General features: G+C 37.9%; 2 protein-coding genes across 9 annotated transcripts in view; both read right to left on the bottom strand.

Moving 5' to 3' along the window:
• The window catches only part of esyt2b (extended synaptotagmin-like protein 2b), an 860,030-nt gene that overhangs the window by 281,546 nt on the left and 566,271 nt on the right, over positions 1 to 12,213 (bottom strand). The window lies entirely within an intron of this gene.
• Positions 1 to 12,213, bottom strand: part of sorcs2 (sortilin-related VPS10 domain containing receptor 2) — a 299,601-nt gene that overhangs the window by 136,855 nt on the left and 150,533 nt on the right. For all 7 annotated transcript variants that reach the window (XM_073908837.1, XM_073908838.1, XM_073908839.1 and 4 more), the window contains exon 3: positions 7,064 to 7,163. In XM_073908837.1, the coding sequence (XP_073764938.1) occupies positions 7,064 to 7,163 (100 nt within the window). The remainder of the gene's footprint in view (positions 1 to 7,063; positions 7,164 to 12,213) is intronic.

The raw sequence follows: 12,213 nt of genomic DNA, 5'->3' as shown, positions 1-12,213 counted from the left end.
ACACTCCACTCGGAGCGTTGCATCCTCTTGGGCGCGTGCACGCGGCGCCTCTCTAACAGACATCTGTAGAGCTGCGGGCTGGGCGACACCCAACACATTTGCAAGGTTTTACAATCTGCGAGTGGAGCCGGTTTCCTCAAGGGTATTAGGTAACCCTTGGTGATTGAGGAGACAACTCGGTAAGGTGTTGAAACACGCTTGCTGCGCCATTCTCCCTAACACGGAGGTACGTGCGCCTTTTTTATCTGTCAGTAAAGTTCCCCGTCAGGTGAGCCCTGCAGATTCCTCCGTGGCCCCCAGCACTGACTCAGCGGAGGAGTCACTTGCTGGCCCACTACGTTGTAGGTCTGCCCGCTGGTCAGCCCGCGTTTTGGGTATAGGTGCCTGCTATGCGTGATCCCCACTAGGCGATCCCATATGCTTATTCCGCCACGGTTAAGTCCCCCCCCTGGGTGGACCCGTGTCTTCCCTCTCCGCTAACCACTCTTTTGCTATGCGTACTCCCCCTTTTTAGGGCTAGTCCATATGTAAATTCTGCCATCTATCCCCCCCCTTGGGTAACGGATGGCCTCCGCAGCGTCCTCCCTATCGGGATTGTACGCTTCCCAACGTACTGTCGTATTTCCTAGAATTATCTAGATGCTCACGACTTCCCAAAAAATATATCTAAATCCGTAAAACTTCTGTTGAAGTAGGATAAATTAGGGCCAGGGACACGTTGGAGGACCGCGCCCCCCATGATGTGGGTGCGTCACGCTTGCTTGACTATCTCCTCATCGGGGGTGTTGGTAAGGTGCAGTCATTATGGCGCTTTCAATGGGCTCCCAATGCGTGGATTTTACAAATCAAATCCACTTATAGTGCTGAAGTTCCCCCCGAAGGGGAACGTTCGAGGTTACTAAAGTAACCCTTCGTTCCCCGAGGAGGGGAACGGAAGCACTATACTCCGTCGCCATAATGACTGTCCCTTAGCTGTTTGAAAGTCTCTTCAGCTTAAAAGGATGGCGTCTGCTGGCTTCAGGTGTGCTTATATGCTGAGATAATTGCAGATGTCGCACACCTGCGCAAGCTTATTATTCATTCATTGGCCCGTTCAATACTCTCCAGACAAGCGGCTTCTGATCCGAATCCTCCCAATGCGTGGATTTTACAAATCAAATCCACTTATAGTGCTTCCGTTCCCCTCCTCGGGGAACGAAGGGTTACTTTAGTAACCTCGAACGTTTCTCTATTTGTTTAGCAGCCATTTTAATGCATATTTTTAAAATGAATGGCTTCACAGTACTACAAAGAAATTAAGCTCAATTATCTTCTGTAGGGGATCAAAATATTGACTATGAAGACATTGAATAAGACAGTTGTGAAAATATTGCTGCAACTGCCAATATGAAATGCTGAATGTAAAGAGGAAGTGTCTCTCAAATAATTGTATTATTATAAGGAAAGTTGCATGCTATTGCAGCAGTAAGGCAATCCATTCGATTTAGATTTAGTGTATCTGGGACAGTAAAAACCTGAATATGCACTGAACAGCCGCACATTTAAGTAATATGGAATATATGTGCTTCAAGCAAACCATAAAAGTATCAGAAAATTAAAATTGTTTCTATGATGAAGTAGAAACGTTGTGCTTTCTCATTTTGAAGGCTATTTCCCATTAATGAACTTTTCCCGTATCTCCAGCGTGGACGAATCTCACATTAGTTTCTGAATAATTGCTTGCTGAAGTTCTGGTAAGAGATAAAGCGAGACAAAAGAAGTCAAATTTATGCCGTTTGAAATTAAACTGTTTGCTTAAACCCTTTGTCTGAACTGTGCAAGCTATTAATAAAATGAACGCAGACGCACTGAATGCATTACTGCAGCATCAGCTGCTGTTAATTCCACTGCTGAATATGACTAATTAGAGACTGAGAAAAGATACTGCTCATCTTTGTTAAGGACTTAGAAATGTGATTTAATGGAGGTCAGATATATTAGAGACAAGGATAGCTTTATTTGCAACTGCTGCCAGTCTTTCTGGCTTCCCCTCTGATGCTTCTTTCTTTCTGTGCCTCTTTCTCTCATTCACGCTTGGCTGGGCTCAGCGCTGTAGAAATGAGGGGCCAGACGCTTTGGTTTTGGATCAGTGGCGTTTGATCCTGCTCCTCTATGCTAGGACGCTGTCTAACGCTACACTGATTGACACTGTGTAGTTGTACGGTGACCTGTGGGGTGTAGCAGCACGTTCACCACCACTTTCTCTCTCTCTCACAAACTCACACACATTTGGATTTATAAATACACACTCAGGGCAGAGCAACCCAGCTGAAGCATAAACACTCTTGTTTACCTGACTATTCAGACACAGTAACATCATAACCAATGGTGTAAGTGTGGATCGGAACTATGTTTGGTTAACCATTAGAAAACAAGGGATTTTTTGAAGAAAAAAAAAAGTATGTTAAAAACTAAAATAGCTTTTAGTTAAAATCATTAAATTGTAAAAGTCAATATACATAAAATTCAATTCAGTTAAATGAATTTAAAATACAAAATATTTCAAATACATTACAAATACATTTCGTTAATTTAAAAATATATATTTTGAAAAAAAAATACTGTACATATTTTTAAAAAATATAATAATATATTTGAAAATATTTATAGTTTTTGAATAAAGCATTATTTCCATCCAGTGAGTCAAATGTTACAAAATGAAAATTGCAGTGGGAGTAGCCACTATGGCACACCTGAGCATTTAAGGTCCACAGGCCACATGCAGCCCGCTGCATTTTTTTGATCGGCCTGTGTGAAGTATTTATTTAATTTAAATTACATTCAACTGCAAACAGGGCCTTGCAATGCGCAGGTCTGATATTGCAAGTAAACAAAAGAAGACTGTCACATATAGCGCCTTTTGCAGGCTAAGTTTTATTATTTGAAATAGAGACACGCGGGTTTAGTGTGCAAAAAGGAGGTGATGCACATGCAGTACAGTACACGTATGTCTCGCTCACGTTTTCCAAGCGCTGGGAGTTGAAAAAATCGAAACATTTCAGAATGCCACAAGGGAACTATGAGTCATTTGACAGGACCCGACCAGGCAGCTTGGAATTACACTTTTGAAATTCAATAAAGGTAGAATAATTATCTCAGATTAACAATTTACCAAATGCAGATACAGACTCTTTTTCAGTGATTATCATTACATCACATATCCACCTCACGTTTACTGACTTTAGTGCATTTGTTCAGCCTAAAGCAGGTTAGAATTCTCTCAATGAACACAAAAAAAACAAATGAATGAATGAATGTATAAATAAATAAATAAATAAATAAATAAATAAAAATGAACTAAAATGAAGCAATCAAACAACCCAGTGGCATTAGGTTGATAATGTGATGCTGGTCTTTAAAATACTTTTGTGTAAAATGTATCCTTTTTTTAACTTTAGAGTTGTTATGAATGTTTATTGAATAGTTGCAGTGAATGTTTTTTTTTTTTTTTTTTTTTTTTTTTTTTTAATGGAAAACAAAATCAACTGTATTGGTCTGCCCCTCTAAAACTGCCCAGAGTTTAATTTGGCCCCTTGGAAAAATGTATTGCCCACCCCTGCACTATGGGTCTTTTTCTTAAACTGTAAAATAAATTAAATGCGCTTCAGAAGACAAAGATGAAACACTATGAAAGCATGGTGACCTTTGGAGGTGAAACTCAAGATTACTCTGGAGGTAATAAATACTAAACCACTTTGAAGACAGACTTTATCCTAAGAGATTTTGTAATGACCACAACAAATTTCAGATGTTGTGCAGTGCCATCGGTACTTCGGTTTGTCCATTAATGTACCCATTTTTGTTATCATATGATCTGTTACGACAAAATCGAATGTCTTATTTGATGTGCATGCTGGAATTTATTCTATAAATGTCTTTCTATTGTAGTTTATGCATAAAAAGTTCAACCTACTCAGTTGTGTGGATCATTTTTTTATCTTGGCTTTTTCATTAAGTTTTTTAATGCAATATTTCAAAATGTGCATCAAAATAAGTGGATGGAAACATAGCTTGTGATGTAACATCCTCATCTCCATTTTTTGGCATCACTACATTCTTTAAAACAAATATATTTACATACTGTATGTGTTTAATTAAAAATTAAACTGCCCATCATCTGATATTCCTTATTTACAATGCGTCAACAATGTCCAGTAGCAGAAGTGTCACATGAGTCAGAGTTAAAATATATTGGCCACCAAGAACAAACAGAGGTTTTTCCTGAGACTCAGTGTAAACACCCCAGACGACTGAGCCGTCGATGAAGACACTCAAGGCTTGTTCTCTAGAAGCCTGCAAGTGTCTGTTTTCATGAAAGCCACTTTTGACCAGTCACTGGAGAAAGTGCATGTATTGTCCTGTCCTGTTCAAAACACTCTTTGTGTCGTCAGTCAAGGTACGGTTGTCCAAGATTTTGTGATAAAAGTGTCTAACGTGGGAAAGAGGTTCAGTTGTTGTTCCAAGTCGACACTTAGTTACTTCCTGTACAGTTCACTTTGCAGCTACAAACATTAAACAGTAATGGCCTTAAATGTACTTTATATCATGTGGAATAACAGCTATTTTCCTGTTAGTTATTAATATTGTGCATAGTGATTTGAGCTGAAGGATGGCAGTGGAGCTTTGATGTGTGTCTGTAAACTGCCTGTTACAGACAGCTAGCAGTTATTCAGCTGTGACGTCTGTGTGTTTTCATGTTTAAGAGGTTGTGAGGAGATTGCTAATGAGCAGGAGATCCCTGTAAACTTCATTAGGATGACTTTGACACGCTTAAACATGTCGTAGTTGCTCTAGGGTTGATCATTACCATCAATCTCCATAAGGGAGGGAAAAAACACATGACCTTAAACTCCTCACATTTAATTATAGTCACAGGACATATTTATTAGCTGCATTTAAATACATTCAGATATTGAGAGGAACCATATGGAGCTTTAGATGCAATTTTATATAACCCATGATCTTGGTTAAAATATGCTGCTGCCAAGATTTGTACAAAGATTGTATAAATATAGCACTAAGAGGGTTTATGCATCCTAATTAGTTTCCAAACTCAACATATGGTACACTATGTGACTTTTTCCTTTGCTGTTTTCCTGTAAAATTTGAATAATGAGCAAATGCAGTTGAAGGCTAAATTATTAGCCTTCTTGTGAAATTGTAAATTCTTTTTTAAATATTTCCCAAGTGATGTGGAAAGAAGCAAGGTCAAGTTTCGCAGTATTTTGTGAAAATGCTTTTTTTTCCTTCTGGAGAAAGTCTTATTTATTTTTTGGTTTGTCTGGAATGAAAGTTTTTATTAAAAAAATAAAAAACCTCTAAAGGTCAATATTATTAATCCCTTTAAGATTTTTATTTTTATTTTTAATCCATAGACTTGCCTAATTTTTGGTCCAAAGACTTGCTAAATTAACCTGAATTAAACTAAATAGAAATTAATTAAAAAAATATTATGTTTAAAAATGTAAAAAAAAAAATTCTTTTAGCTAATTATCACTTATATATTTGAAAAAATTCAATATTTCACCAGTCATTACAGATCTTTTAAAAAAATATGAGCATACGGCATTCACACACTCTCTGTCTTTAGTCTTATCCATTAGAGAATCGTTACAAAGAGTTAATTGTTACAAGTGAGAAATATTCACCAGAGATCATTTATTCAATCATACATTCATTTATTTTATTTTCAGCTTAGTCTCTTTATTAATCCGGGGTCGCCACAGCAGAATGAATCGCCAACTTAACCAGTTTTACGCAGCGGATGCCCTTCCAGCTGCAACCCATCTCTGGGGAACACACATACTCTCTTATTCACACACATACACTAAGGACAATTTTAGCTTACCCAAAGCACCTGTACCAAATATCTTTGGAGTATGAGGGAAACCGGAGCATCTGGAGGAAACCTACGCGAACGTAGGTGTGGACATGCAAACTCCACATCGAAATGTCAACTGACCCAGCCGAGGCTCAAACCAGCAACTTTCTTGCTGTGAGGCGACAGCACTACCTACTACGCCACCACGTCTCCACCAGGGATCATGCAAAATCAAATCTTTAGTCATAAAAAAGGGGAACATGACTGAATTCATAATAAAACTAGAATCAACATTGCCTTGGCTTTTTAAAGTATTAAAATTGATTCGAACAAGGCTTCTTGTGTACAAGTCATTTATAGTTCTCTATCAGTAGCTTGAGTTCATTTTATATTGCACTGTACTGTATATGGGATATTGCATTATGAGCAGCTGTATGCTGTGCTGGATTTTATTCTCATGTATGGACTGTGTAAATTATGAACCTTATGGGTTGCAAAATATCTTCAGCTGTTTAAATAATAAACTTGTTGTGATGTTTTCCATCTAAACCGGTTATCTCCTGAGCCTGTGTTTTAGTTGTTTCATCCACCAAGGATCAGAGATGACAGCTTGTCAACTTTAAAAACATGATTTATTTTAACAAGACCAATGTTTTCAATACCTCAAAACAACAGCATTAGTCTTACCCACTCAGATGACATAAATTTCAGATTTCAGTGCGAGCACTGATGCTGTGGAACCACATTCATGTGTGCACTGAGCTGAAAAACAACCAAAACAATGCTCTTCCACAAGATGCATGCAGTCTTATTTATTAATCACTAAAGAGCCAAGAGGTGTAACATACTTTAAATATCACAAGCAAAAACATGAACCATACACTGTAGAAATCGATTAGTTACTGTACTTTACTTTTAAAAAGTGATTAAATCTGTCATACTGTATCTCGGAACTGTTAAATTGACTATAACCTGTAAAATAATTTTTTAAAATTATGCACGTACTGCAGTTCACGTACTGAATATTTTAGGGCAACAGGTTTACTCAATGTTTAAACGAATTGCTTTTTACAGTGTAATGCTACAAATCTAAAGCTTTATTAGATTTAGTTTGAACCCTCTAAATCATCTTGGTGTGAAAGAGATTTTCTTTCTTCCCCAACCGAAAACAAAGAACTGTAAAAGTGTTAATAATCCACTCACCTTTTTCTTATTGGTGGGGCAGATATAGAAGTTTGTGACGATGATGGTTGTCCCAGGCATCAAGTTGAGCTTGGTGTATGTTGACCCATAATCACTGGATCTGCAAGACAGTAAGAAAAATGTCTTAAGAATCATTTCATTTAATTACACAGAAACATAGGATAAGAGAAAATACAATGCACTGGGATAAAATCAACTTATTATTACTTCTTTAACATTTCTACATGTTTGAAAATCAAAATTTAAAAATTAGTATTAAGTTTGCATAAAAATGTAAACATGGCACTAAATAAAATTTTAATTACTAAACTATGTATTGCTGAAAGATTATATTTACCATTAATTTTTTTTCTATAATAATTATATTATTATGCTTTTACAGTCAGCTTAGCAAAGCCTACAGTGAAAAAAGTTTGGGGACTACCAAAAAATACATTCGGCTAGTGAGATCACAAGGGCTTCTGGATATGCGCATTCACCATGTGTACACACCCTGCACATCGAAGAGGCAAGGCCAGGGGCGATGTAATGGAGCAGAGAAAGCTAAAATGCCATCCAAATGCTGTTATTTCCACAGAGCTTGTTCTGTTTCTGTATTTGGGCTTACAAAGGACCCGACACAAACAGAGAAGTGCTTACAATTTATTTTTAATTATGTTCAAAAAAATAGCTAGCATTTGACAAAGGAGAGCTGCTAAAATCTCTCCCATTTCAGTACTGGATTTGGTTAAAAACACCTGCAACTGATGAAGCTGTGGATTGTGAGCCACAACCTGTAGGCATTGTTAAAATTGATCTATTACATGCATTGTTTCTGGCATTATTGGTATGTTGTAGCGAGGACGTAAGCAAGGATGTAAACAACGGGAAATTCATACTTATCAGTCAAACTGCTGTAAACATTCACAATCTTAATTTATTCATTTTCTTTTGGGCTTAGTCCTTATCTGGGCACACAATCCACAGTGGAATGAACTGGCAACTTATCCAGCACATTTTTACGCAGCGGATGCCCTTCCAGCCACAACCCATCTCTGGGAAACATCCACACATACTTATTCACACTCATACACTACGGACAATATAGCCTACACCAGGGGTTTTCAAAGTGTGAGGCGCGCCTCCCCTGGGGGGCGCCAGAGCATGTCAGGGGAGGCGCGGGAAAAATATATAATAAAAATATAATTATTAAGTTTAATTATTATATGTATTTTTTATTATATTTAAGCGTTTTAATTAAACAAAGCTAAAAAAATTCCGTCAAAAATAAGAAAACCTTTTTTACCCAGAAGGCCATAGCTGTGAATTCTCTTCTGTTTGGCAAGTCTGTCGCGCGCGTTCTGATCAGCTGTGTTGTCGCGCGCACGCTCAAGAGCGGTGTTGTTGCGCGCCTACTGAAGGGCGGGACCGAGGGTGTGCCGCGTCGCGGGGGCACTTTTGCTCATTTTGGAAGGGCACTTTCTATCCAGGACTAAAAAGGGCATGTGCACTGCACAGGTTGAGCCCTATGTGTGCACGTGCCTGCAATGGATCGGTTTCTGAGACCCCCTGATTCAAAGCCTTCAAGTTCAGGGCTTAAACCCAAAAGACGACGATATTACGGTCAGTATTTGAGTTTAGGATTTATGTGGACAGGACCAGCTGATGAACCACGACCTTTAAGTGAGGTTTGTCAAGATATTTTGGCTAATGACAGCATGAGACCCGCTAAACTTCGACTGTTTTGACTGGGATGAACAGTTCTTGGATCTGTTCTATTCATATTAACCATCATCCTAGTTTTAAAAACGTTATATTAAAATACTTGTTATTACTCTGTAAATAATTGCACTTTCATGCAAATGATGATAAAAGTGAGTTAACAGTCTGACATCTGTCTGTGTCTTTATATATATATATATGTATGTGTGTGTGTGTGTGTGTGTATGTATGTGTGTGCGTGTGTGTGTGCGTGTTTGGGAGGAGGGGGGCGCCAATGGATAAGTTGTGTCAAAAGGGAGGCCCACTGTCTTAGACTTTGAAAACCCCTGGCCTACACAATTCAACCGGAGCACCCAGAGGAAACCCACGCGAACGCAGGAAGAACAAGCAAACTCCACACAGAAACCCCAACTGACCCAGCCGAGGCTCAAACCAGCGACCTTCTTGCTGTGAGGCGACAGCACTACCTACTGTGCCACTGCGTCGCCCACCCACAATCTTGTAAAAAAAAAAAAGATTTCTCTGTTCTACATCTCAAATAACAAACTTGCAAAAGATATAAGAATGTTTTATGCTACTTACACATGCTTATTTCTGAATATATGTAAAAGACACTTGTCAGACTTTATTTTAGAGCTTAGATTTATTCATTTTAGGCTTGAAATTCAGCTGTGTGCTCTCCATTTTTTCTGTCTGATTCAGGCAGCTTTGCCGCTAACAGCTGCTCTGACTGACACACTGCAAAAACGTGCGCTTGTAAAGGCTTGACATAGTGATGTGGAGCCAATCCGCGAATCACAGCACATTATGTTAGTGAACCAATCAGAGCCTCTTGAGGACGGGCCTTTCAGAGGAACTAGAAAATATGACAGTCGTTTTCATGTTAGCTGAGTAGCTGTATATAATCAAAGACATCTGAAAAAATAACATTTTTTTACAAATAAAGCATGAGCACACATTGCTTTGCATCTTATAAACACAACCAAGCCTTAAAAATACACTCTAGACCACTCCTTTAAGAAATAATAATCTAAAATTAAGTGAGGTTTTCGGTAAAACAATTTTGTGAAAAAATAATCTTGATTTTCCTTTTGACATAAGATTATTTTACTTACCCCATTGGCAAATTATTCTACAGAACTATTAACAAGACTGAAAATCAATGTAAGAAAAGCAATTTTCCAATGCAATTTGAAATATACTCAACCAAGTATAGTCAGTTTTAACTAACAGGCCTGGTTGGGTTTAAAATTACAACCTAGCATGCTGGGTTAAACACATCCCAACAAAACAACCTATTTTCACAGCTGGTTTGTCTATGTTTGACCCAGTGCTGGGTTGCCAAAATTTGGGTTGTTTTTAACCCAGCATTTTGACATATTTATTATACGTACAAACGACCACAAATGATCAGAATGGCATTTTGTCCCCTGATTGCTAAAATGATCTTGAGCATGTTGACAGTTTTATTTATTTTTAAATCTGAACTGGAGTCAGCAAAGCCAGTCAGCAAAAAAAATCTAACTTTTCCCAACTCAGCCAAACAGCTGCACTATGGGAATGATGTTAACGCAATTCTGACACTTACAAACTCAAAAGGAGAGAAAAATGCTTCAAGACATCAGTTTCTGAACAGCCAGTCTGAAAAGTTGATGCCAGAATTTGAACAGTATGCAACAAACTTAATGGCTGAACTACAAACTTAATACAAAATGATGGAAAGAAACAAACTGATTCAGTTTAAAAGGTCAGAAAGAAACACTTAGACTACACTAAAACAATTTCCAACTGTCAGAGAAATGAACCGCAATATTTAATATGATCCCGATCATGACGGCATGTTGAAAGCTTGAGCAGAATTGGTGAAGACAATGTCAAATCAGTTTTAAAGATGTCAATGCATTAAGTGTGGCAGCTAGTGTGAGGTAAACCAGTCAGAGATTGATGTCAGCTCACGCAGAAGTTATTTGAATGACTGTAGGAAGAAGACATGACAAGGCAGCATCGCAGGTGTGGAAAAATTTGCACAAATCAAGCAGGCAGAGATCTGTGTCCTAAACCGGTCTGACACTGTCAGGGCCAATCACTATCACACAACACACTTACATGAGAGCAAGGTCGAGGTCATGGGGTCACATTTAAAGAGACCACGTCACTTTCTTTTAGCTCAAAATGACGTACTGTGAAGCTCTGAGTTAGTTTGAGTGAAAGCACAGTGTTGCTGGCAGCTGATGCAGTCTGCAAAATGTCTGATCAAAGACTATCGCTCCACACAAACACACAGCGCTAAAGACTTCCCCCATAGAGCTAATTAAAAAACAGAAGTGAACAGAACTCTTCTCTGGAGCTCCTGCTGAGCTCACATTTTTGTTCCTTACTTGACAGAACGGAGCAGAACTGAGGTGTTTCTGCTCGGGAGGTTTAAATGAAAGCGGGTCAGGGTAGAGGAGGTGGGCCACCGCTCATTATTATGCCAGGCGTCTGCTCTTCAACACCTCACATGGAGACATCGGGGAGGGATGAGGAGCTAGAGGATGAACTGAGAAACAGCCATGTGGCCTGCATGGAGCATTTCAAGTTTGCATGTTGCATGTGCCTCTATATTCGTAAATCAAAATTACTTAAGGGTAAGACAATTACATAAGATCCACTATAAGGAAATCACACCCATTCTCCCATACATTTTCTTCTCATGAAACAAGAAGCTCTTTCACTCAAATATAGGTCACAACAGGGAAGAAAAGACTCTATTAAGTAATTTCTATATCATAATAGTGAACACTGGTCATGCTTTGCAAAGTGGACATTTAATCATCAAGATCAATGTAAGGCATCAACAGGTGAATAAAAAATGTGTAAAATACAATTAAACAATGAAAAATAAAACTAAATAAATAAAAATTTAATAATTAAAATAAAATAAATGAAATAATTAAAATAAAATAATTAAAATAAAATAAAAATAAATAATAATATAAAAATAATAAAATTAAATTATTAAAATTAAATAAAATAATTAAATAAAATAATTAAATAAAATAATTAAAATAAAATAAAACAATAAAATTAAAAAGTAAAAATGTATAATTAAAATAGCATAAAATAAAATAATTAAATTAAAATTAAACAATTATTTTATTTTCCTTCGGCTTAGACCTTTTATTAACCAGGGGTTGCCACAGTGGAATGAACCACCAGCTTACTCTACATATGTTTTCCCAGTACTGGGAAACACCCATACACTCTCACATTCACACACATACACTACGACCAATTTAGTTAGTTTAATTCACCTGTATGTCTTTGGTCTGTGGGGGAAAGCCGAGCACCTGAAAGAAACGCACGGCAACACAGGGAGAACATGCATAGAAATGCTAACTGACCCAGCCAGCACTCGAACCAGCGACCTTGCTGGGGTGACAGTGCTCACCACTAAGCCACCATGTTGC

The sequence above is a fragment of the Danio rerio genome, chromosome 7 (assembly GCF_049306965.1).
Source record: "Danio rerio strain Tuebingen ecotype United States chromosome 7, GRCz12tu, whole genome shotgun sequence".
NCBI lineage: Eukaryota > Metazoa > Chordata > Actinopteri > Cypriniformes > Danionidae > Danio > Danio rerio.
This window is presented reverse-complemented; position numbering and strand designations above follow the sequence as displayed.